At 42.1% G+C, this 27,912-nt stretch overlaps 1 protein-coding gene across 1 annotated transcript in view; it reads right to left on the bottom strand.

Moving 5' to 3' along the window:
* The window catches only part of DAW1 (dynein assembly factor with WD repeats 1), a 131,635-nt gene extending 105,584 nt beyond the window's left edge, over positions 1 to 26,051 (bottom strand). Inside the window, exons 1-3 of the mRNA XM_040348847.1 lie at positions 25,951 to 26,051; positions 9,188 to 9,260; positions 612 to 756 (exon numbers count right to left, since the gene is read on the bottom strand). Of these exons, the coding sequence (XP_040204781.1) occupies positions 612 to 756; positions 9,188 to 9,260; positions 25,951 to 25,990 (258 nt within the window). The 5' untranslated portion in view covers positions 25,991 to 26,051. The remainder of the gene's footprint in view (positions 1 to 611; positions 757 to 9,187; positions 9,261 to 25,950) is intronic.
* Between the last annotated feature and the right edge of the window lie 1,861 nt (positions 26,052 to 27,912).

Raw genomic sequence — 27,912 nt, 5'->3', positions numbered from 1 at the left:
GTGCCCATAAGTCCAGCCTATCAGTGCCACCTGTCAGTGCCAGTGCCCATAGGTGCCACCTATCAGTGCCATCTATCAGTCCCCATCAGTCAGTGCCACCTATCAGTGCCCATCAGTCAAACTGTCACATGGCATTAAAATAAAGTATCGGGGCGAGTACATGAAAAAAAGTATCGGTATTTGTACTCGGTCCTAAAAAAGTGGTATCGGGACAACCCTAGTTACTATGCCTACCCAGTGTTATCACCCTAGGCTACACACTACTGATTTGGATTATAGAACACCACCAGCTCTTATCTCGATGACACAGTAAGGAAGTTTTCTGTAGTCAATAGAAATTAACATTAATCTACAATAGGAAGTTATGGTCTCAGTGGATTTCTGGCAGAATAAATAGAAATATTTCTGTACGGGCAGCGTTTTTAAAGAAACAAAACATGTGGAAATGAGCATGCATTGTAGAGATTAACTGATTTACTTTAATCGTAATGTTGTGCATGAATTTTTTTTATTTTTATTTATTAATCAGGAAAATATCACCATGCTGAACAGAGGCATGACCCATCTCACACCAAGCTCATCTGGTATTCAACAAAACCGTGGGCACTTACCTTGAACAGATAAAACTTATGGTGGTCTTGTTGTCCTATTTTTTCTTGCAATCTTAGTAAGAGTTGTTTTACTTGCTGGGTGCGGGAGGCAGTAATAAGAGGCTCAGCTTTCTGTATTTCATCCACTAGCAGATCTACATTAGTGCTTTAAATGGAGAAAAAAAGTAATAAGCAATCATTGTATCAAAACAAGCACATTTACCAATGAAAATAATTTGTAACGATAACATTATTGTAAAATGCAAAAGTAACGAAATTGGTTTTGCTCAGAGGCTATGGACGTTTCTACACATGGAAAATGTTAACAAATGTGACACTTTTAGGGCATTTTCACACTGTGTGCAGTGACTTGTGTATTTCTGTACAGGATCTATGCAGGTCACTGCAGGGACACACAGGGGGAGATTTATTAAAGCAGAGGTCCGCCGATTATTATTATTTTTTTAAAGTCAACAGCTACAAATACGGCAGCAGCTGACTTTTAAAATTAGGACACTTACCTGTCCAGGGAGCCTGCAATGTTGGCACCCGAAGCCGATCTATCCCTTGGCTCTCGGTTGCTGCAGCCGCCGTCTTCGGTGAGGGAATCAGGAAGTGAAGCCTTGCGGCTTCACTTCCTGGTTCCCTACTGCGCACGTGTAACTCGCACTGCGCGTTCCCACTGGTTCCTGCTATCTTCTGGGACCCGTGTGTCTCCCAGAAGACAGCAGGGGGGCGTAGATACCCGCGGGCAGGCTCGGGTATCTATGCCCGGAGGTGGGAGCAGAATACCTGTATTAGACAGGTATCTGCTCTACCCTCCCCCTGAAAGGTGCCGAATGTGACACCGGAGGGGGGGGGGGGCACTGGAAAAGCAGAAGTTCCATTTTTGGGTGGAACTCCGCTTTAAAGCTGGTGCAGCTGTGCATAGTCACCAATCTATGTGCACCCGTTTTAGTAAATCTCCCTCAAAGTGGTTTATTTACCCAAGGCAAACAGACTGTGCACTTTGCATAGGGAATTTGCTCCTGAGCTTAGTAAATGAGGTGAAGCTTCACTTTGCAAAGTATACCCAATTATGTGCAAGGAAAATAAAAAAAACAGCATTTTGCAGTTTGTTTGCACAAAAGTTAGCAGAGCTTTCCCTCATTTAAAAAGCTCTGGGGCAAATTACCCTGTAGAGTGTATCTATTTGCCATTGAAAGCTATGGTTGTCTGTACGCTTTTTGTTTCACAACACAATGGGGGTTATTTACAAAAGGCAAATTCACTTTGCACTACAAGTGCAAAGAGCACTTGAAATTGCACTGAAAGTGCACTTGAAAGTGCAGTCGCTGTACATCTGAGGGGTAGATCTGAAATGAGGGGAAGCTCTGCTGATTTTATTATCCAATCACGTGCAAGCTAAAATGCTGTTTTTTATTTTCCTTGCATGTCCCCCTCGGATCTATATCTATATACTTTCAAGTGCACTTTCTGTGCAATTTCAAGTGCACTTTGCACTTGTAGTTTGCACTTGTAGTGCAAAGTGAATTTGCCTTTAGTAAATAACCCCCGATGTTTTTTACATGTGGATCACAGTGCATTGCCATAAATGCAACCTGAATGCATATAAATGCAGTGCAACTGAAAGTAAAGCTATAAAAAAATAAATTGCTGTTAATGGCTGTCACTTTAGGGGTTATTTACTAAAATCGAAGAGCGCAAAATCTAGAGCAAGTCTACATAGAAACCAATCAGCTTACAGGTTTTATTGCCAAAGCCTAATTGAACAAGCTTATACATTTTTGGTTTTGGGTTTAAAACCACTTTTAAGTACAGAAAAGCATACAAATATTAAAAACCAACAGGGACATGTTAACCAAAGGGAAACACCTTGCAACAATAGAAACTAAGAACACCAAAGTTATTGGACCACTGGAAAATGGCAATGAGGAAGGTCAGAAGGGAAAACCAACATGAAAAAAAAAACAATGCGTACATCTAGAACAGACAACCGTGGGTATACTGTTAACGGGACTTTCTTGGATTCAAGGAGATGTCACGCCGATAGAGGCCAGTAATCATCCTTTGGCTGGAGCCACCCTGGCAGTAGTATCATTATATCTGATTTTTGACGCTGAAAGTGGTACAATGTTTACATAGAAATTTGGCATTTTATATTGTAGGCCTGTAATTCTTAGGAATAACTCACTTAAATCTGTCCAAACAAGAGTCTAGTACACATCCCGGGTGTGATACATAAAATCATAAAATAATTGTGACAGACTCACCCAGGACATCCCCGGACCCTCTTATGTCTAAAATCATCCTATGTCCACTAGGGGCATAGGATGACTGAGAAATTATATCTTGGATTACCTGAGATGGGATTATTATGTAATTATTATCCACAATATATTCCAGGATATCTGTAAAGAACTATTTACTGTTTGTTGATTCTGAACTCAACGGGTTATTTGTAATAGTGACTCATTCATAATGTTGAGACACATACTGTTAGATGCTAATGCCATCACCTCCAGCCATCTGTCTGTTCTCTGTGCTACTTGACCCTGCAATTGTGTGAAGATGTCCTGTGTTTACACTTATGATAATGTGTATTGTATAGCAGGAGACGTGACGTCTACCCTGAAAGGTCATATCTATGAGTCGCTTGGTCTGGGTAAATGATTAGTTAATTAGCTCATGTTAATTTATGTTCTGGTCACCTAACTGTATATAAGGTTGTATTCTTGGTTCTATTAAACACTCCATGTTCGCAGACAAACAAGTATTGTCTCGTTGTGTGCTTGTGAGCAGCTGGAATATCTGATATCTATATCCAGACTGATAGGAAGTGGTATATGACAGAAGCACTCAAGCGGAGTGCGGGACGTTCCGTTACAATAATAAATAACTATAAATAATTATCAAAAATAATAATATAATAATAATAACAATAATAAAATGTAATCAATAATGTAATCAAATCAAAAACACAGAAATGTGCTCAGTTGCATAATTGTCGCTGTCGTCACTTTCAGTGTCTGATGACGAATTTCCCTCACAAATGGCTATCGCTCAATTCTGAAAGTGATTCTAATTTATTATCGCTGTTTTCTAGCTGGTCTAAAACCACTTTTGACCTAATGGGACACTTTTTGGTTGCCATGGACAAAATCAAGTTTCCAGGCAGAAAGAACAGTATATATAATATAAAAGTGCTTGCAGGGCACTGAACAAAGCATTAGGGACGAAAGGGATGTATAATGTTTTAATACATTAATGTAAACTGTACGTGTTTTGTATTTTTCACTATTTTGAATTTGCTGCCAGGCTTCGTCCCATCACGGTGCCTTCAGGGAACGGAGCCTGGCACAATGATGAATCGAGCAGAAGACACAGCTCGTGGACACAACGGGAGGACATCGCAGGATCCTGAGGACAAGGTAAGTAACTTTTCCAGTTGCATTTTGTTCAAGAAAACCAGCTGATGATAAGCAGTAAAAGTAAGCAATTTCTCTGACATTTTGGATTTCCTTTGTTTTGCTCAGCTGGGTGCATATCTCCATAATATATCAGAGAAGCTTTCTGAGATACGAGACCTGACCACCTTCGAATGCTTGAAGGAAAGTCAATGAGACATTCAATATCTCAATTGTACTCTTGGTTTACTCTGGCTAATATCCCACAGGACTTTCCTTCCTTTTTTCAACAATGGGAAAGGGATTTACAAATCAACTTCCAAACTCAAAAAGATAGAATTGTATTATTTGCACATAAATCCTCCCTCTGTGGTGAGCAAGATGGTATCAAACTCCATCAGTTTTACATCATAGGTTTCCTCAGATCTCAGATGTCTTTTGGTGCTGTCAGGAATCGGAGGGTACCCTATTTCCCATTTTTTGGGAATGCCCGAGGTTGAATCACTTCTGGGATATGGTGGAACATACGGTTAAAGAGATAACAGGTATGTCTCTTGAGAGGAAGCCTGTAGCATATTTACGCCATGATATACCCTTATCTAATAAGATATATAAAAACTCATTGTTAAGACATCTTTTAACGGCTACCAAAGCATGTATACCTGCACTTTGGAAGAGCTCAGTTGTGCCGACTAAAGATCAATGGATGGCTAGAATTAGGGAAATCCAGGAAATGGAAGACCTTATGATGAAAATGAAAGAACAGGGAGAGAAATATGGGAGGATTTGGGCTCCATACTTATACTAATAAAGATTGATCCCTTTAAAATAGAAAGGTGGGTGGGTGATATACGGGACCGGAGAGGGATGCCATGGGAAGGGGGGATTGCCCCCTTTTTTTTTGTGCTTGGGTGGTGGTAGGGTTATTTTAAAGAGGTAAAGAGAAAAAAGGGAAAGCCGGAACAATAAGCATACATTTCTATCTTAATAGGGTTGGATAAATCAGTTGCAAAGAATAGTTGTTAGACATTATAGTAGGGAGCCATAGGCTGCAATTGCTAATATTTAGGTCAGCTGGACTTACATTTGTAAAGTGTATACATTTTTCTTTGTTTTTTGTGGGATATCTGGTAATACTCTGGATGTATAGTGATGTTGTCATTTTATATTATTGGATATAAATAAAAAATTATAAAAAAAGAAAAAGAAGGGAAAATCTGCAAAACCTTTACAAATGTAATGCAGTGGAAAGGCTTTGCCCTATGCTCTATGTAAGTCAAGTAATGGCATTAAACAAGTGAGGGCGGTATTAAACACAGAAACAAAAATGTAATATATTGCAACTTTTAAATCATTGGATGGGGTGGCTGAATTTTTTATTTTATTTTTTAAGGCTTGTTTTTTCATTATTTTTATATCATGATCCAGCTGGTAGCACACTTCCTGTCTTATGGTGTCTCTGCTCTGGATCAGGAGCAGCAATGGCGACACCTTTGGACAGCAGCCCTTTCAGACTGGGGAGAGTGTAGTAGTGTTAGGCCCCGTACACACGGCCGAGGAACTCGACGTGCCAAACACATCGAGTTCCTTGGCGTGTTCAGTCCTGGAGCCGCCGAGGAGCTCGGCGGGCCGAGTTCTCCCATAGAACAACGAGGAAATAGAGAACATGTTCTCTATTTCCTCGCCGAGGTCCTCGTCAGCTTCCTCGGCCGAAAGTGTACACACGGCCGGGTTTCTCGTCAGAATTCAGCTCTGAACCGAGTTTCTGGCTGAATTCTGCCGAGAAACTCGGTCGTGTGTACGGGGCCTTAGACTGTCAGACTTAAGGGCAGTACACACGGGCCGAATATTGGGTGTACAGCAGCCGGTCCGACATAAGCCGGTCGTTCAGCTGCCTTCTGCCGAAAGGGCATGACCAAAGAAGATCTGCCGGTCGACTGAAATCGCTGACCGGTGTCCTGGCTGGGGAGGGGGGTGTCCCCCTGTCAGAACACAACAGCTCAACAGGGGAGATCGCCGTACTAACATTTATTGATTATTAGTCCAGTGTCTCTGCCTGAGCTCTTCAGTTTTTTTCCGTTCAGCTCGCTGGGTTGAACATAAAAATAACTACTAGTGTGTATCAGGCTTTAGATGCATTTGACTAAGATATTAAAGCTGAAATCCAGCTAACATGTTTAAAGGCAGTTACAGCACCAGTTTTTTTTTTTTTTCAGGATAAAAAATTTACATAAATTAATAGAAGCTGATGATAGTAAGCATCCCTGTCTGTGGTATATGATTTGTCTAAACTCTATAACTGCTACATTGTCTGGACAGCTTGTTCTGGTATACGATGTTGAAAAATATCCGACTTACTGGTCAGATCACCTGGTGAAAATAAAGGAAAGAAGCCGAATGCAGCCACCAACATCAATCAGTTGCTTCTTTCTATTTGTGAACTGCAATATTACCCAATTTTGTTTTTGGGGTTAATACCACCTTAATGGGGTTGTAAACCCTCATGTTTTTTCACCTTAATGCATCAAGGTGGAAAAACATCTGATAAGTCAGCAAAAAGTCTGCCCGTTTTACTTACCTGAGCCGTGAAAAGTCCCGCGTTGAGAACGCGCTTGATGTTTCCCCGGGGTTCTCGGCTCTATATTGGATAGATTGATGGCAGTGCAGCTATTGGCTGTCAATCAAATCCAATGACGCGGGCGCGGGGGGCAGATCCAAGTCCTGCACTCGGCGACTATGGACGCCGAATGCAGGACTCGGGAGTGCGCCTGAAAAGTAAACCCCCTTGGGAGAATGCTTCCCATAGGGGCTTATCTAAAGAGGGGAGGAGCCGAGACAGCCGCCGAGGGATCCCAGAAGATGGCATTCAGGACTGCACTGTGCAAAGAAAACTGCACAGTGGAGGTAAGTATGAAATGTTTGTTATTTAAAAAAAAAAAAAACCTTTAATATCACTTTAACCACTTCCCTACCGCCCAGTGTCAAATGACATCCACAGATGGGATCTCCCATCCTGGGTGGACGTCATATGATGTCCTGGGCTTCCCAGCCGTCTAGGGGGCGTGCCCGCAGCATCGCGCGGGACCCGGTGCGTGTGCCCGGCGGCCGCGATGACTGCCGGGCACCCACGATTGCCCGCAATCACAGCAGGACTGTGGATCTGTGTGTGTTAACACACAGATCCACGGTCCTGTCAGGTGAGGAGACCGATGTGTGTTCCCAGTACAGAGGAACACACATCGGTCTCCTCCCCTTGTGTGTCCCCTCCCCCTACAGTTAGAATCACACACTAGGGAACATATTAACCCCTTCAGCGCCCCCTAGTGTTAACCCCTTCCCTGCCAGTTACATTAAGGCCCCTTTCACATTGAGACGTTTTTCATGCGGTACATCGCTAAAAATAGCGCTGCTATACCGCATGAAAAAATCATGCCCTGCAGGCTTCAATGTGAAAGCCCGAAGGCTTTCACACTGAAGCGGTGCGGTAGCAGGACCGCTCCAAAAGTCCTGCTAGCCGCATCTTTGGAGCAGTATAGGAGCGGGGTGTTTACCGCTCCTATACCGCGGCTTCCCATTGAAATCAATGGGAAACCGTGGTAATACCGCCCGCAATACGGGCGGTATTAACCCTTTTTCGGCCGCTAGCGGGGGTTAAAACCTCATCGCTAGCGCCCGAATATCGCGGTAAATACGACGGTATTGCGGCTATACCGTCACCGCACCTCCGCTGCCCAATGTAAATGCAGCCTTATACAGTAATCAATGCATTTCTATAGAACTGATCGCTGAATGGTCCCAAAAATGTGCAATATGTCCATCGCAATGTCACGGTCACAATAAAAATCGCAGATTGCCGCCATTACTAGTAAAAAAATTAAAATAAATAAAAATGCAATAAAACTATCCCCTACTTTGTATACGCTATAACTTTTGCGTAAACCAGGGATCGACAAATCCCGGGCGCCAGGTCGCCATGGCGACTAGAAATAGTGTCCTGGCGACTTGGCTTGGAAGGTGGGCAAAAAAAAAAAATTTTTTTTTTTTTTTTAGTGAGCTGGTGCCATCTGGTGGTGAGCCGTTGGTATTACAAGCTATTACCACCAGATGTGAGCTGGCGCCATCTGGTGGTGGCCGTTGGTATTACAAGTTAAGCATTACAAGTTAAACAGCAATTCTAATGTCATTTTACACTATTTTCACTGCCATCTTCTTCCCTCTAATTAGAACCCCCAAACATTATATATATTTTTTATCCTAACACCCTAGAGAATAAAATGGCGATCATTGCAATACTTTCTGTCACGCTGTATTTGCGCAGCGGTCTTACAAGCGCACTTTTTTGGGAAAAAATTTCACTTTTTTTAATTAAAAAATAAGACAAGAGTAAAGTTATTCCCATTTTTTTTTATATTATGAAAGATAATGTTACGCCGAGTAAATTCATACCCAACATGTCACGCTTCAAAATTGCGTTTGAACACCGTGCGGGCGCTGCTCACGTATGTGTTCGCTTCTGCGCGCAAGCTCGTCGGGACGGGGTGCGTTTTTTGGCTCCTAGATTCCAAGTAAATTTGTCAACCCCTGGCGTAAACCAATCAATATACGCTTATTGCGTTTTTTTTTTTTACATATCGGCCTAAACTGATTTTTTGGGGATATTTATTATAGCAAAAAGTACAAAATATTGATTTTTTTTCAAAATTGACGCTCTATTTTTGTTTATAGCGCAAAAACTAAAAACCGCAGAGGTGATCAAATACCACCAAAAGAAAGCTTTATTTGTGGGAAAAAAAAGGGCGTCAATTTTGTTAGGGAGCCACATCACACGACCGCGCAATTGTCAGTTAAAGCGACGCAGTGCCGAATCGCAAAAAGTGCTCTGGTAAGGAAAGGGGTAAATTCTTCTAGGGCTAAAGTGGTTAATTTGTACAGCTGCCCATACTTTGGTGTTATATTCAGGTATGGTAAAGTGCATATGACACAAAAAAAAGATGTCCTATAAAGTGAAAAATTGACGGTCCATACAATGATCTATCTGTACTAACTGTTCCTATGGCAGCAATTCGAATAAAAGAGGATTGTCTGGTGAGATTTTATCCCATTCCCCTACAAATGTGTATTTACACTGGAGAACAATGCTGACCAAGGATAAATCTGGGCAAATAAATGGACAAAGACAGAATCACTTACTCAGGAGAAAGTTCCAGTAAATCAATGGACTTGGTCTTCAGCTCGCCACCTTTTTCATACTCCAAAATGATCCCTGAAGAAAAAAATAACCCCCCCAAGAAAAGTTATTAGTCATTATTTTACATCTCACACAATGTTTGCGTTGTATATACTCCTCTGTGTTTTATGCTGTCTAGGAATCAGCTGTTCAACAGACTTTCTATATTAATCAGCAGGGAGCGTGTGTCCTCGATGAATGGAGTCAATGCTAGACTGAGCCTGTTTCCATCATAGACAAAAACATTGCTGATCTGGCTAGTGTTTGGGCCTTACAATCACGCAATATGATTTCATTTAGGGCTCTTTCACACGTCCGTTCCGTTCGTTCGTTTTTTGGATGTCCGTTAACGGACTGCAATGCTTCCCTATGGGCTAGCGTCCGTTAGCGGATGAGCGTTCAGTTCCGTTTTTTTGGACGGAAGAAAACCCTATTTTTCTTCCGTCTAAAAAACGGAACGGACGAAAAACGGACGTTAACGGATGATCCGTTTATCATCCGTTCCGCTAACATCCGTTTTTCTATGTAAAAAGCCCCAAAAAAAAATAAAAAAACGGATGGAAAAACGGATGGAAAAACTGATGAAAAACTGACGAAAAACTGATGGAAAACTGATGGAAAAACGGATCAACTGATGAAAAAAAAACTGATCTGAAAAACTGAACGGACGTGTGAAAGTGCCCTAGGGGTAAAGGGGCTATCAAACTAAAAGTAAACTGTTTACATTTTTAGCACATGCTGATGAGCTCACCTAGGGACCACGAGCCACATGTGTCCCTCAGAGCCCTCTGATGTGTCCCTCAGAGCCCTCTGATGTGTCCCTCAGAGCCCTCTGATGTGTCCCTCAGAGCCCTCTAATGTGTCCCTCAGAGCCCTCTAATGTGTCCCTCAGAGCCCTCTAATGTGTCCCTCAGAGCCCTCTAATGTGTCCCTCAGAGCCCTCTAATGTGTCCATCAGAGCCCTCTGATGTGTCCATCAGAGCCCTCTGATGTGTCCCTCAGAGCCCTCTGATGTGTCCATCAGAGCCCTCTGATGTGTCCCTCAGAGCCCTCTGATGTGTCCCTCAGAGCCCTCTGATGTGTCCCTCAGAGCCCTCTGATGTGTCCCTCAGAGCCCTCTGATGTGTCCCTCAGAGCCCTCTGATGTGTCCCTCAGAGCCCTCTATTGTGTCCCTCAGAGCCCTCTAATGTGTCCCTCACAGCCCTCTAATGTGTCCCTCAGAGCCCTCTGATGTGTCCCTCAGAGCCCTCTGATGTGGACCTCAGAGCCCTCTGATGTGTCCCTCAGAGACCTCTGATGTGTCTCTCAGAGCCCTCTGATGTGACCCTCAGAGCCCTCTGATGTGTCCCTCAGAGCCCTCTGATGTGACCCTCAGAGCCCTCTGATGTGGCCCTTAACCTCAAACCAAGGAAGCACACTTCCACCATATCCTGCTGGCTTGTTGTCCTCTCTGAAAGCGCACCAAAACGCCTAAATGCAGGAGTTTTGGTGCTTGATCAGAAAGTGTACCACACCCACAAGATATAATAGAAGTCTATGGCAGGTGCAGCTAACCCTCAGGAAAGTGTGGGTAAACCGCAGCACATTCGTGTAAAAGCAGCCTTATTGGGGGCTCAGCATAGTAAGGGCTCGTTTACCTTTGCAGTTTGGGGGAGGTAAAACTGCATAGTTGAGATGTATTTTTACTAAACCCCCCCCCCCTCCCCACAACCACTGGTGTAGCGTTAAAGTGGATGTAAACCCTCACATATATCCAGTGAAGTGAACAGCCTCAGATGATACACAGAGATTAAACAAATCCCCCTACATAGGTTTTATATGTATATCTGCTGTGTTCACATTTATATACTGTTTAGAAAGTTGAGATCCTGTTAGGAGATTTTCTCTTCCTGGTTAACACAGAGTGTGATGTCTGGGCATACAGCCAAGATAGTTAACATTGCTGATTGGAGAAAAGACACACACCCCCTCTCATCATAGGCAGAGACCCTCAGAGCTGTTTTGTATTAGGAGCTGCTCTCTGCTAATCTATTTTAGCAACCTCCCCAGACAAAAGATTCTGGCTGCCTTTGTCTAAAAAGTTAAAAAATATGTCAGGAGTTCTCAGGCTCATAACAGAGGAACCGTTCAGAAGAGAGCTATAAGACTTAGCTTATTGAAAAGAGATAACAAAACATTGCAGATATATGTGCCCAGACCAAATTTCATGAATTGGGTTTACATCCACTTTAAGGCCCGTACACACGATCGAATATTCTGACAACAATTGTCTGATGGATGTGTTTTGTCGGATAATCCGACCGTCTGTATGCACCATCGGACAATTGTTGTCAGAATTTCCGACAACAAATGTTGGATGGTCATGCTTTCAAATTGTCCGACAACAAATGTGGTCCGTCGGATTATCCGATAGCGTGTACACAAGTCCATCGGACTAAAATCCAAAGTACAAACACGCATGCTTCGAACCAATGCTAACCATCAGACAACATTAGCAGAAGTTGCCCAAAGGGTGGCGCTATACAGCTGAAAAACAACGTTGTTTTGTGTATGTTGGCTGAAAAAGTTCACGTACAACGCCCTTTGGACAAAAATCCACGGATTTGTCAGATGGAAGTCCGATCGTGTGTACGAGGCTTTAGAGGTTGCAATGGTGACCCTGCCCCATGCTCCAGGGGGCCCATGCGGCCTCCCTGTCAAATTCTGTTCTGCACTTGGACAAGAGGAGCGGCATATACAAGAAATTACCCCCTCCATTTTCCTCCTGTAACACTGAAAACCGGCTTCTCCTCCTCACCCTCCCACCATTTAGCGGCTGCAGGAGGAAAATGTTCATTATGCTTTTCTAAATAAAATATTTGAAAATTCTGAACCATTTCATTTTGGAACTCGACCAGTTACCCAATCAAGAGAGGTGGAAGCATCGAAAAATACTTGGGGCATCTGGGCATCTTGGTTGAGTTGTTGCAGCGCTTTTACTTATCCTTTTCCTTTTGCATTCTTCCCCAATACATGCCTTACTTTTTGTCAGCACACACCGCTACATCACAGTAGTGTGAACCGATCACAAAGGACACAAGGCAATTTGCCTGGTCAAGGAGGTAGAACTGAAGGGCACAGTAAGAAACGCATGTAGTGTAAACTTGCCCTCAACAAGCATTTAAAAAGACAACCAAAAATATCTAGCAATCCCAATGCTGCTGCCATACTCTATATTATATATAGATTTGTAGAAATGTGAATTGCTTGTGAACAATTTATAACTTTAGGGCCTCGGGCTTTCACACTGGAGCGGTGCGCTAGCAGTACGGTAAAAAAAAGTCCTGCTAGCAGCATCTTTGGAGCGGTGAAGGAGTGGTATGTATACCGCTCCTGCCCATTGAAATCAATGGGCTCCGCGGCTATACTGCCAGCAAAGCGCCGCTGCAGAGGCGCTTTGCGGTGGTTTTAACCCTTTCTCGGCCGCTAGCGGGGGTAAAAGCGCCCTGCTAGAAGCCGAATACCGCCACAAAATTGACAGTAAAGTGCCGCTAAAAATAGAGTTGCTTTACCGCCGACGCACCCACCGCCCCAGTGTGAAAGGAGCCTTAGAGCTGCACGATTCTGGCTAAAATGAGAATCACGATTTTTTTGCTTAGAATAAAGTTCACGATTCTCGCTGGGTAACATCTTCTTCCACATTATACAAAAAAGTTGGGCTAACTTTGTTGTTTCATGTTTTTTTTAATTATTATTATTCATTAACTGCTTGCCGACCAGCCAGTTATACGGCGGCAGGTCAGCTCCCCTGCGCGAGAGCCCGTAGCTATACGCGATCGCCGCCGGGCACACGCGATCGAGCGTTACAGAGCGAGGAACGGGAGCTGTGTGTGTAAACACACAGCTCCCGGTCCTGTCAGGGGATAAATGCCTGACCGTCTGTTTATACAACGTATGAACAGCGATCAGTCATTTCCCCTAGTGAGGCCACCCCCCCTACAGTTAGAACACACCCAGGGAACATACTTAACCCCTTCCCCGCCCCCTAGTGTTAACCCCTTCACTGCCAGTGGCATTTTTATAGTAATCCAATGCATTTTTATAGCACTGATCGCTATAAAAAAGCCAATGGTCCCAAAAATGTGTCAAAAGTGTCCTAATGTCCGCCATAATGTTGCAGTACCGAAAAAATCGCTGATCGCCACCATTACTAGTAAAAAAAAATATTAATAAAAATGCCATAAAAATACCCCCTATTTTGTAGACGCTATAACTTTTGCGCAAACCAATCAATAAACGCTTATTGCGAGGATATGTAGAAAAATACTTATTGGCCTAAACTGAGGAAAAACATTTTTTTTTATATATTTTTGGGGGATATTTATTACAGCAAAAAGTAAAAAATATTTTTTTTTTTTTAAATTGTCGCTCTATTTTCGTTTATAGCGCAAAAACTAAAAACCGCAGAGGTGATCAAATACCACCAAAAGAAAGCTCTATTTGTGGGGAAAAAAAGGACGCCAATTTTGTTTGGGAGCCACGTCGCACGACCGCGCAATTGTCAGTTAAAGTGATGCAGTGCCGAATCGCAAAAAGTGCTCTAGTCTTTGACCAGCAATATTGTCCGGGGGTTAAAGGGTCACTAAAGGATTTTTTTTTTTAGCTAAATAGCTTCCTTTACCTTACTGCAGTCCTGGTTTCATGTCCTCATTGTTCGTTTATGCTATGATGTTGCTGTAATCTGCTCTGTTCTGGACACGTCCTGGTTGTCTGTTTCCTGATCACCACAGTACTGGGAGATTCTAGTTTTGTTTTCCTAACCATCACTCTCTATGGCTCTGTCCAGCACAGAGGCATTTAATTACATGCAAAAACTAAGCTAGCTGCAAAAACGAAAGTGAAACTGTAGGTACATTATATGATTGATTTTTATCTATTTTTTATCGTTTTTAAAAGGAATCAATTAACAATTATGTCTCTATACCCTGTAAACAGTCGTTTCAGCAAAAAAAAAAATTCCTTTAGTGACCCTTTATGTGGTTAAAGTGTATTTTTTCAAAAAAATTATTGCGTTTAAAAAAACGCTGTGCAAATACGGTGTGACATAAAATATTGCAACAACCACCATTTTATTCTCTAGGGTCTATGCTAAAAAAAAGATATCATGTCTGTGTGTTCCAAGTCATTTTCTAGCAGAAAATAATGATTTTTTACTTGTAAGCAACAAATGTCAGAAAATGTTTGGTCTTTAAATGGTTAAACTTCCTTCATCTACACCCGGAGTTCTTTCCTTTGATAAAAGAACGAAAAGATACTTTGTTTACACTTATTTGTGTGTTGTATTAAAACTTGGCAGACTGTCTGGATTTTGTTTTCCCAGCTGTGAAACATGATGTTTTGAGGATCGGGAAGGGAAAAAGATCGCGATTTCTTCGCGATAAATCGTGCAGCTCTAGGCGCACTGCATTATGGTATAAAGTAGAGGAGAGGCTGTTCCCTTTGCAAAGTGAATGTTATGTTCAGTAAAAAGGAGAGATATATGATGGAGCTGTATTCACTATGAATACCCAATCATGCGCAAGGGAAATTAGACAGAAACTGGGTTTTTGCTTGCACATGATTGGATGATCGGAGTGAACACAGCTCCATCTTATTTGCTAAGCAAAGTGAACCTTCTTTTTACAAAGTGGACATTGTCTATTCCTTTGGTCAATCAGCCGCAATTTGTATCCGCACTCCCTTTACCTGTAAGCATTGTTTTCATATTATCTGCCCCCATCATATTAATAATCTGCAGTCTAATGGTGACCACAATACTATAGATATGATTCTACTTTGAATGGGGGTGCATTTATTAAGGAGGATTCTATTTTGAATGGGGGTGCATTTATTAAGGTGGACGCTACTTTAAATAGGGGTGCATTTATTAAGGTGGACTCTACTTGAATAGGGGTGCATTTATTAAGGTGGACTCTACTTGAATGGGGGTGCATTTATTAAGGTGGATTCTACTTTGAATGGGGGTGCATTTATTAAGGTGGATTCTACTTTGAATGGGGGTGCATTTATTAAGGTGGATTCTACTTTGAATGGGGGTGCATTTATTAAGGTGGACGCTACTTTGAATGGGGTTGCATTTATTAAGGTGGACTCTACTTTGAATGGGGGTGCATTTATTAAGGTGGACTCTACTTGAATGGGGGTGCATTTATTAAGGTGGATTCTACTTTGAATGGGGTTGCATTTATTAAGGTGGACTTTACTTTGAATGGGGGTGCATTTATTAAGGTGGACTCTACTGTGAATGGGGGTGCATTTATTAAGGTGGGCTTTACTGTGAATGGGGGTGCATTTATTAAGGTGGACTCTACTGTGAATGGGGGTGCATTTATTAAGGTGGGCTTTACTGTGAATGGGGTGCATTTATTAAGGTGGATTCTACTTTGAATGGGGGTGCATTTATTAAGGAGGATTCTATTTTGAATGGGGGTACATTTATTAAGGTAGACTTTACATTGAATGGGGGTGCATTTATTAAGGTGGACGCTACTTTAAATAGGGGTGCATTTATTAAGGTGGACTCTACTTGAATAGGGGTGCATTTATTAAGGTGGACTCTACTTGAATGGGGGTGCATTTATTAAGGTGGATTCTACTTTGAATGGGGGTGCATTTATTAAGGTGGACTTTACTTTGAATGGGGGTGCATTTATTAAGGTGGACTCTACTGTGAATGGGGGTGCATTTATTAAGGTGGGCTTTACTGTGAATGGGGGTGCATTTATTAAGGTGGACTCTACTGTGAATGGGGGTGCATTTATTAAGGTGGGCTTTACTGTGAATGGGGTGCATTTATTAAGGTGGATTCTACTTTGAATGGGGGTGCATTTATTAAGGTGGACGCTACTTTGAATGGGGGTGCATTTATTAAGGTGGATTCTACTTTGAATGGGGGTGCATTTATTAAGGTGGACTCTACTTTGATTGGGGGTACATTTATTAAGGTGGACTCTACTTTGAATGGGGGTGCATTTATTAGGGTGGACGCTACTTTGAATGGGGGTGCATTTATTAAGGTGGACTTTACTTTGAATGGGAGTGCATTTATTAAGGTGGACTCTACTTTGAATGGGGGTGCATTTATTAAGGTGGACGCTACTTTGAATGGGGTTGCATTTATTAAGGTGGACTCTACTTTGAATGGGGTTGCATTTATTAAGGTGGACTCTACTGTAAATGGGGATGCATTTATTAAGGTGGACTTTACTTTGAATGGGAGTGCATTTATTAAGGTGGACTCTACTGTAAATGGGGATGCATTTATTAAGGTGGACTCTACTTTGAATGGGGTTGCATTTATTAAGGTGGACTCTACTGTAAATGGGGATGCATTTATTAAGGTGGACTTTACTTTGAATGGGAGTGCATTTATTAAGGTGGACTCTACTGTAAATGGGGATGCATTTATTAAGGTGAACTTTACTTTGAATGGGGGTGCATTTATTAAGGTGGACGCTACTTTGAATGGGGGTGCATTTATTAAGGTGGACTTTACTTTGAATGGGAGTGCATTTATTAAGGTGGACTCTACTTTGAATGGGGTTGCATTTATTAAGGTGGACTTTACTTTGAATGGGGGTGCATTTATTAAGGTGGACGCTACTTTGAATGGGAGTGCATTTATTAAGGTGGACGCTACTTTGAATGGGGGTGCATTTATTAAGGTGGACTCTACTTTGAATGGGGGTGCATTTATTAAGGTGGACTCTACTTTGAATGGGGGTACATTTATTAAGGTGGGCTTTACTTTGAATGGGGGTACATTTATTAAGGTGGACTCTACTTTGAATGGGGGTGCATTTATTAAGGTGGACTCTACTTTGAATGGGGGTGCATTTATTAAGGTGGATTCTACTTTGAATGGGGGTACATTTATTAAGGTGGGCTTTACTTTGAATGGGGGTACATTTATTAAGGTGGACTCTACTTTGAATGGGGGTGCATTTATTAGGGTGGACGCTACTTTGAATGGGGGTGCATTTATTAAGGTGGACTTTACTTTGAATGGGGGTACATTTATTAAGGTGGACGCTACTTTGGATGGGGTTGCATTTATTAAGGTGGACTCTACTTTGAATGGGGGTGCATTTATTAAGGTGGACTCTACTTTGAATGGGGGTGCATTTATTAAGGTGGACTTTACTTTGAATGGGAGTGCATTTATTAAGGTGGACTCTACTTTGAATGGGGGTGCATTTATTAAGGTGGACGCTACTTTGAATGGGGGTGCATTTATTAAGGTGGACTCTACTTTGAATGGGGTTGCATTTATTAAGGTGGACGCTACTTTGAATGGGGGTGCATTTATTAAGGTGGACTCTACTTTGAATGGGGTTGCATTTATTAAGGTGGACTCTACTGTAAATGGGGATGCATTTATTAAGGTGGACTTTACTTTGAATGGGAGTGCATTTATTAAGGTGGACTCTACTGTAAATGGGGATGCATTTATTAAGGTGGACTTTACTTTGAATGGGGGTGCATTTATTAAGGTGGACGCTACTTTGAATGGGGGTGCATTTATTAAGGTGGACTTTACTTTGAATGGGGTGCATTTATTAAGGTGGACTCTACTTTGAATGGGGTTGCATTTATTAAGGTGGACGCTACTTTGAATGGGGTTGCATTTATTAAGGTGGACTCTACTTTGAATGGGGTGCATTTATTAAGGTGGACTCTACTTTGAATGGGGTTGCATTTATTAAGGTGGACTCTACTTTGAATGGGGGTGCATTTATTAAGGTGGACGCTACTTTGAATGGGAGTGCATTTATTAAGGTGGACGCTACTTTGAATGGGGGTGCATTTATTAAGGTGGACTCTACTTTGAATGGGGGTGCATTTATTAAGGTGGACTCTACTTTGAATGGGGGTGCATTTATTAAGGTGGACTTTACTTTGAATGGGAGTGCATTTATTAAGGTGGACGCTACTTTGAATGGGGGTGCATTTATTAAGGTGGACTTTACTTTGAATGGGGGTGCATTTATTAAGGTGGACTTTACTTTGAATGGGGGTGCATTTATTAAGGTGGACTCTACTTTGAATGGGGGTGCATTTATTAAGGTGGACGCTACTTTGAATGGGGTTGCATTTATTAAGGTGGACTCTACTTTGAATGGGGGTGCATTTATTAAGGTGGACTCTACTTTGAATGGGGGTGCATTTATTAAGGTGGACTTTACTTTGAATGGGAGTGCATTTATTAAGGTGGATTCTACTTTGAATGGGGGTACATTTATTAAGGTGGATTCTACTTTGAATGGGGGTGCATTTATTAAGGTGGATTCTACCTTCAATGGGGGTACATTTATTAAGGAAGACTTTACTTTGAATGGGGGTGCATTTATTAAGGTGTATTCTACTGTAAATGGGGGTGCATTTATTAAGGTGGACTCTACTGTGAATGGGGGTGCATTTATTAAGGTGGATTCTACTTTGAATGGGGGTACATTTATTAAGGTGGGCTTTACTTTGAATGGGGGTACATTTATTAAGGTGGACTCTACTTTGAATGGGGGTGCATTTATTAGGGTGGACGCTACTTTGAATGGGGGTGCATTTATTAAGGTGGACTTTACTTTGAATGGGGGTACATTTATTAAGGTGGACGCTACTTTGAATGGGGTTGCATTTATTAAGGTGGACTCTACTTTGAATGGGGGTGCATTTATTAAGGTGGACTCTACTTTGAATGGGGGTGCATTTATTAAGGTGGACTTTACTTTGAATGGGAGTGCATTTATTAAGGTGGACTCTACTGTAAATGGGGATGCATTTATTAAGGTGGACTTTACTTTGAATGGGGGTGCATTTATTAAGGTGGACGCTACTTTGAATGGGGGTGCATTTATTAAGGTGGACTTTACTTTGAATGGGGGTGCATTTATTAAGGTGGACTTTACTTTGAATGGGGGTGCATTTATTAAGGTGGACGCTACTTTGAATGGGGGTGCATTTATTAAGGTGGACTCTACTTTGAATGGGGGTGCATTTATTAAGGTGGACTCTACTTTGAATGGGGGTGCATTTATTAAGGTGGACGCTACTTTGAATGGGAGTGCATTTATTAAGGTGGACGCTACTTTGAATGGGGGTGCATTTATTAAGGTGGACTTTACTTTGAATGGGGGTACATTTATTAAGGTGGACGCTACTTTGAATGGGGGTGCATTTATTAAGGTGGACTCTACTTTGAATGGGGGTGCATTTATTAAGGTGGACTCTACTTTGAATGGGGGTGCATTTATTAAGGTGGACTTTACTTTGAATGGGGGTGCATTTATTAAGGTGGACGCTACTTTGAATGGGGGTGCATTTATTAAGGTGGACTTTACTTTGAATGGGGGTGCATTTATTAAGGTGGACTTTACTTTGAATGGGGGTGCATTTATTAAGGTGGACTCTACTTTGAATGGGGGTGCATTTATTAAGGTGGACTTTACTTTGAATGGGAGTGCATTTATTAAGGTGGACTCTACTGTAAATGGGGATGCATTTATTAAGGTGGACTTTACTTTGAATGGGGGTGCATTTATTAAGGTGGACGCTACTTTGAATGGGGGTGCATTTATTAAGGTGGACTTTACTTTGAATGGGGGTGCATTTATTAAGGGGGACTCTACTGTGAATGGGGTGCGTTTATTAAGGTGGATTCTACTTTGAATGGGGGTGCATTTATTAAGGTGGATTCTACTTTGAATGGGGGTGCATTTATTAAGGTGGATTCTACTTTGAATGGGGGTGCATTTATTAAGGTGGACTCTACTGTGAATGGGGGTGCATTTATTAAGGTGGATTCTACTTTGAATGGGGGTGCATTTATTAAGGTGGATTCTACTTTGAATGGGGGTGCATTTATTAAGGTGGATTCTACTTTGAATGGGGGTGCATTTATTAAGGTGGATTCTACTTTGAATGGGGGTGCATTTATTAAGGTGGACTTTACTTTGAATGGGGGTACATTTATTAAGGTGGACTCTACTGTGAATGGGGGTGCATTTATTAAGGTGGATTCTACTTTGAATGGGGGTGCATTTATTAAGGTGGATTCTACTTTGAATTGGGGTGCATTTATTAAGGTGGATTCTACTTTGAATGGGGATGCATTTATTAAGGTGGATTCTACTTTGAATGGGGGTGCATTTATTAAGGTGGACTTTACTTTGAATGGGGGTGCATTTATTAAGGTGGACGCTACTTTGAATGGGGGTGCATTTATTAAGGTGGACTTTACTTTGAATGGGAGTGCATTTATTAAGGTGGACTCTACTTTGAATGGGGTTGCATTTATTAAGGTGGACTTTACTTTGAATGGGGGTGCATTTATTAAGGTGGACGCTACTTTGAATGGGAGTGCATTTATTAAGGTGGACGCTACTTTGAATGGGGGTGCATTTATTAAGGTGGACTCTACTTTGAATGGGGGTGCATTTATTAAGGTGGACTCTACTTTGAATGGGGGTACATTTATTAAGGTGGGCTTTACTTTGAATGGGGGTACATTTATTAAGGTGGACTCTACTTTGAATGGGGGTGCATTTATTAAGGTGGACTCTACTTTGAATGGGGGTGCATTTATTAAGGTGGATTCTACTTTGAATGGGGGTACATTTATTAAGGTGGGCTTTACTTTGAATGGGGGTACATTTATTAAGGTGGACTCTACTTTGAATGGGGGTGCATTTATTAGGGTGGACGCTACTTTGAATGGGGGTGCATTTATTAAGGTGGACTTTACTTTGAATGGGGGTACATTTATTAAGGTGGACGCTACTTTGGATGGGGTTGCATTTATTAAGGTGGACTCTACTTTGAATGGGGGTGCATTTATTAAGGTGGACTCTACTTTGAATGGGGGTGCATTTATTAAGGTGGACTTTACTTTGAATGGGAGTGCATTTATTAAGGTGGACTCTACTTTGAATGGGGGTGCATTTATTAAGGTGGACGCTACTTTGAATGGGGGTGCATTTATTAAGGTGGACTCTACTTTGAATGGGGTTGCATTTATTAAGGTGGACGCTACTTTGAATGGGGGTGCATTTATTAAGGTGGACTCTACTTTGAATGGGGTTGCATTTATTAAGGTGGACTCTACTGTAAATGGGGATGCATTTATTAAGGTGGACTTTACTTTGAATGGGAGTGCATTTATTAAGGTGGACTCTACTGTAAATGGGGATGCATTTATTAAGGTGGACTTTACTTTGAATGGGGGTGCATTTATCAAGGTGGACGCTACTTTGAATGGGGGTGCATTTATTAAGGTGGACTTTACTTTGAATGGGGTGCATTTATTAAGGTGGACTCTACTTTGAATGGGGTTGCATTTATTAAGGTGGACTCTACTATGAATGGGGGTGCATTTATTAAGGTGGACGCTACTTTGAATGGGGGTGCATTTATTAAGGTGGACGCTACTTTGAATGGGGTTGCATTTATTAAGGTGGACTCTACTTTGAATGGGGTGCATTTATTAAGGTGGACTCTACTTTGAATGGGGTTGCATTTATTAAGGTGGACTCTACTTTGAATGGGGGTGCATTTATTAAGGTGGACGCTACTTTGAATGGGAGTGCATTTATTAAGGTGGACGCTACTTTGAATGGGGGTGCATTTATTAAGGTGGACTCTACTTTGAATGGGGGTGCATTTATTAAGGTGGACTCTACTTTGAATGGGGGTGCATTTATTAAGGTGGACTTTACTTTGAATGGGAGTGCATTTATTAAGGTGGACGCTACTTTGAATGGGGGTGCATTTATTAAGGTGGACTTTACTTTGAATGGGGGTGCATTTATTAAGGTGGACTTTACTTTGAATGGGGGTGCATTTATTAAGGTGGACTCTACTTTGAATGGGGGTGCATTTATTAAGGTGGACGCTACTTTGAATGGGGTTGCATTTATTAAGGTGGACTCTACTTTGAATGGGGGTGCATTTATTAAGGTGGACTCTACTTTGAATGGGGGTGCATTTATTAAGGTGGACTTTACTTTGAATGGGAGTGCATTTATTAAGGTGGATTCTACTTTGAATGGGGGTACATTTATTAAGGTGGATTCTACTTTGAATGGGGGTGCATTTATTAAGGTGGATTCTACCTTCAATGGGGGTACATTTATTAAGGTAGACTTTACTTTGAATGGGGGTGCATTTATTAAGGTGTATTCTACTGTAAATGGGGGTGCATTTATTAAGGTGGACTCTACTGTGAATGGGGGTGCATTTATTAAGGTGGATTCTACTTTGAATGGGGGTACATTTATTAAGGTGGGCTTTACTTTGAATGGGGGTACATTTATTAAGGTGGACTCTACTTTGAATGGGGGTGCATTTATTAGGGTGGACGCTACTTTGAATGGGGGTGCATTTATTAAGGTGGACTTTACTTTGAATGGGGGTACATTTATTAAGGTGGACGCTACTTTGAATGGGGGTGCATTTATTAAGGTGGACTCTACTTTGAATGGGGGTGCATTTATTAAGGTGGACTCTACTTTGAATGGGGGTGCATTTATTAAGGTGGACTTTACTTTGAATGGGAGTGCATTTATTAAGGTGGACTCTACTGTAAATGGGGATGCATTTATTAAGGTGGACTTTACTTTGAATGGGGGTGCATTTATTAAGGTGGACGCTACTTTGAATGGGGGTGCATTTATTAAGGTGGACTTTACTTTGAATGGGGGTGCATTTATTAAGGTGGACTCTACTTTGAATGGGGGTGCATTTATTAAGGTGGACGCTACTTTGAATGGGGTTGCATTTATTAAGGTGGACTCTACTTTGAATGGGGGTGCATTTATTAAGGTGGACTCTACTTTGAATGGGGGTGCATTTATTAAGGTGGACGCTACTTTGAATGGGAGTGCATTTATTAAGGTGGACGCTACTTTGAATGGGGGTGCATTTATTAAGGTGGACTTTACTTTGAATGGGGGTACATTTATTAAGGTGGACGCTACTTTGAATGGGGGTGCATTTATTAAGGTGGACTCTACTTTGAATGGGGGTGCATTTATTAAGGTGGACTCTACTTTGAATGGGGGTGCATTTATTAAGGTGGACTTTACTTTGAATGGGGGTGCATTTATTAAGGTGGACGCTACTTTGAATGGGGGTGCATTTATTAAGGTGGACTTTACTTTGAATGGGGGTGCATTTATTAAGGTGGACTTTACTTTGAATGGGGGTGCATTTATTAAGGTGGACTCTACTTTGAATGGGGGTGCATTTATTAAGGTGGACTTTACTTTGAATGGGAGTGCATTTATTAAGGTGGACTCTACTGTAAATGGGGATGCATTTATTAAGGTGGACTTTACTTTGAATGGGGGTGCATTTATTAAGGTGGATGCTACTTTGAATGGGGGTGCATTTATTAAGGTGGACTTTACTTTGAATGGGGGTGCATTTATTAAGGGGGACTCTACTGTGAATGGGGTGCGTTTATTAAGGTGGATTCTACTTTGAATGGGGGTGCATTTATTAAGGTGGATTCTACTTTGAATGGGGGTGCATTTATTAAGGTGGATTCTACTTTGAATGGGGGTGCATTTATTAAGGTGGACTCTACTGTGAATGGGGGTGCATTTATTAAGGTGGATTCTACTTTGAATGGGGGTGCATTTATTAAGGTGGATTCTACTTTGAATGGGGGTGCATTTATTAAGGTGGATTCTACTTTGAATGGGGGTGCATTTATTAAGGTGGATTCTACTTTGAATGGGGGTGCATTTATTAAGGTGGACTTTACTTTGAATGGGGGTACATTTATTAAGGTGGACTCTACTGTGAATGGGGGTGCATTTATTAAGGTGGATTCTACTTTGAATGGGGGTGCATTTATTAAGGTGGATTCTACTTTGAATTGGGGTGCATTTATTAAGGTGGATTCTACTTTGAATGGGGATGCATTTATTAAGGTGGATTCTACTTTGAATGGGGGTGCATTTATTAAGGTGGACTTTACTTTGAATGGGGGTGCATTTATTAAGGTGGACTCTACTTTGAATGGGGGTGCATTTATTAAGGTGGACGCTACTTTGAATGGGGTTGCATTTATTAAGGTGGACTCTACTTTGAATGGGGGTGCATTTATTAAGGTGGACTCTACTTTGAATGGGGGTGCATTTATTAAGGTGGACGCTACTTTGAATGGGAGTGCATTTATTAAGGTGGACGCTACTTTGAATGGGGGTGCATTTATTAAGGTGGACTTTACTTTGAATGGGGGTACATTTATTAAGGTGGACGCTACTTTGAATGGGGTTGCATTTATTAAGGTGGACTCTACTTTGAATGGGGGTGCATTTATTAAGGTGGACTCTACTTTGAATGGGGGTGCATTTATTAAGGTGGACTTTACTTTGAATGGGGGTGCATTTATTAAGGTGGACGCTACTTTGAATGGGGGTGCATTTATTAAGGTGGACTTTACTTTGAATGGGGGTGCATTTATTAAGGTGGACTTTACTTTGAATGGGGGTGCATTTATTAAGGTGGACTCTACTTTGAATGGGGGTGCATTTATTAAGGTGGACTTTACTTTGAATGGGAGTGCATTTATTAAGGTGGACTCTACTGTAAATGGGGATGCATTTATTAAGGTGGACTTTACTTTGAATGGGGGTGCATTTATTAAGGTGGATGCTACTTTGAATGGGGGTGCATTTATTAAGGTGGACTTTACTTTGAATGGGGGTGCATTTATTAAGGGGGACTCTACTGTGAATGGGGTGCGTTTATTAAGGTGGATTCTACTTTGAATGGGGGTGCATTTATTAAGGTGGATTCTACTTTGAATGGGGGTGCATTTATTAAGGTGGATTCTACTTTGAATGGGGGTGCATTTATTAAGGTGGACTCTACTGTGAATGGGGGTGCATTTATTAAGGTGGATTCTACTTTGAATGGGGGTGCATTTATTAAGGTGGATTCTACTTTGAATGGGGGTGCATTTATTAAGGTGGATTCTACTTTGAATGGGGGTGCATTTATTAAGGTGGATTCTACTTTGAATGGGGGTGCATTTATTAAGGTGGATTCTACTTTGAATGGGGGTGCATTTATTAAGGTGGACTCTACTGTGAATGGGGGTGCATTTATTAAGGTGGATTCTACTTTGAATGGGGGTGCATTTATTAAGGTGGATTCTACTTTGAATTGGGGTGCATTTATTAAGGTGGATTCTACTTTGAATGGGGATGCATTTATTAAGGTGGATTCTACTTTGAATGGGGGTGCATTTATTAAGGTGGATTCTACTTTGAATGGGGGTGCATTTATTAAGGGGGACTCTACTTTGAACACTGTATAAGAACACATGAAAAGCTCTGCACAATCTACAGAGTGTGTTCCACAACCCCACATCAGACCCCATGTATGAACCCATGGTGCTGGAGGAGGGCCAATCACCCACCACCATGGCTGCCCCCCGCCCTACAATTGCTGCTTCTGCTGAAATATGATTGTCTGTTCCATATTAGAATAAAGAACAACTAACAAGAAGAGGACTTCTCTGTGCATTAGCCCTCCACATTGATCACTAAGCTCTCTCTCTATTACTACAGGCATCTGATAAACCACAAAATCGGTCAGCCTGACAGACAGCCTTTAAATCTCTTTTATCGAGCCAAACGTCTACTTTCTTTCCCTCCCGGGCTCCCCTCCCGTCCTCACCTGGCGGATAATACCGGAGCAGAAACCTCCTCAGCCGCATCTTTCTTCCTCGCTGCCCGAACTCTGGTTACCATAGATACAGGAAACATTGCTTCCACGCAGGCGCGGTGTTTACTTTTCAAGACGCATGCGCACTTGTAGAGCAATTAGTAACGCGCGAGGTGTCAAGTAGTGGGATTTGGTAGAGCTGGGGTGGCGTGCTTGGTAGGAAGAGTGTGTATAAAGAAAAGGTTCAAAACATAAGGTGCAACAGCTAAAAAAAAAAAAGTGCTAGCACGTGTATTATAGTAATGTAAAATCATAAAATGAATGGTCTGCATGAAGCAGCAGTATTGAATAACCAGGATAATTTTCCAGATAATTGTCACAAAGAGTGCGCTTTGATATCTGAGGGCTCTAAAATACTTCACACCTTCTGTGCTGTCCACCATTATGTAATAAAAACAGCTTACCACAATAAATTACCTCACAACATTCACACACATGTTAGGTGACCTTGGATCGGGCAGATCCAGAGTCTAGTCTTGGGAGGGGCACTGCCAGAAAATACGTTTTTTTTGTCAGGCAATTTATCGGGGAAATGGCTGGTGTTGGCAGTTCATCTCTCTGCTCACCCGCCCAGTGATTGGCCAGCCGCCCGCTCACCTACCGAGCCACCCAGCTGCCCGACCACCAAGCCGGTTTTTGGCTCACCCACCGAGCCGCCCGGCCCACCTGCTCTCTCACCTGCCCAGCCGCATAGCTGCCTGGCCTGCTCTCACAACTAATTTCTTGGGGGCAATTTCCCCGTTGCCTCCCTGGATCCGCCCCTGCCTTGGATAAACCTACAGCACACAAAAAATACACTATATTACAAAAAGTATTGGGACACCTGCCTTTAGGGATCATGCACAGTGCATCTTAAGAGCTCTTTCACACCTAGACCGCCCCGTGGCTGGAGTAAAGCGCCGCTCATTTTAGTGGCACTTTACCTGCGCTGCAGAGCTGCTGTGCAGGCGGGAGCAGGGTGCTTTTAACCCCAAAGAAGGGGTTAACAGGGGGGTTAAAGGTGCCCTTGTTGCAGCGCTGCCCATTCATTTCAATGGTCAGGGCGGTTGGGTACACCGCTCCCCAACCTCCCCAAAGATGCTGCTTGCAGGACTTTTTTACCGTCCCGCAAGCACGCCACCCCAGTGTGAAAACACTCAGGCTTTCACACAGGGGAAGCATGAGAGGCGCTTTACAGGCGCTATTTTTAGGGCTAACCCGCCTGAAAAGCGCCTCAGTGTGAAAAAGGTCTAAAGGAGCTCAAAGAAGTGGCTCCCACAGGCTTTTGAGCTCTTATTTTTTCTTCCTGGAAACTCCCCTCCATGTTAGCCAATGTGTCCATGCACACTATGGCTTCTTTAGGCATAGGCATTTTCAGGCATATGCTCCTAGAGGCAGAAAACAAAATCCACCAAACTCGCATTTTTGAAATACGTTTGTTCCACCTTTTTTGTTTTCCTTATACAGTGGTTAAGAAAATACTATGTAGGAGGGTTTGTGACAAAAAAGAGCTCAGAGTAGCTTGAAGAAGCTCAATAAAAACATGCACAAGAGCACAAAAAAGCATACCGTAAGCTTCTTCAAGATGAAATACAAGCTCAAATGCCTGCAAAAGCACACTTTTTTGAGCTGCAGTGAGCATGAGCCCCTACACGCACATTAACTTTAATGGCATCCCAGTCTTAGTCCTTAGGGTTCAATATTGAGTTGGCCCACCCTTTGCCGCTATAAAAGCTTCTACTCTTCTGAGAGGGCTGTCCACAAGGTTTAGGTGTGTCTATGGAAATATTTGACGATTCTTCCAGAAGTGCATTTGTGAGGTCAGGCACTGATGTGGACGGGAATGCCTGGCTCACAGTCTCCATTCAATCTCGCTCATCCATGTCTTTATAGACCTTGCTTTGTGCACTGGTGCAGTCATGTTGGAACAGGAAG

Source organism: Rana temporaria, chromosome 4 (assembly GCF_905171775.1).
Source record: "Rana temporaria chromosome 4, aRanTem1.1, whole genome shotgun sequence".
NCBI classification, from domain to species: Eukaryota; Metazoa; Chordata; class Amphibia; order Anura; family Ranidae; genus Rana; species Rana temporaria.
The sequence above is the reverse complement of the archived record's forward strand: the minus strand, read 5'-3'. Positions and strand labels throughout refer to the sequence as shown.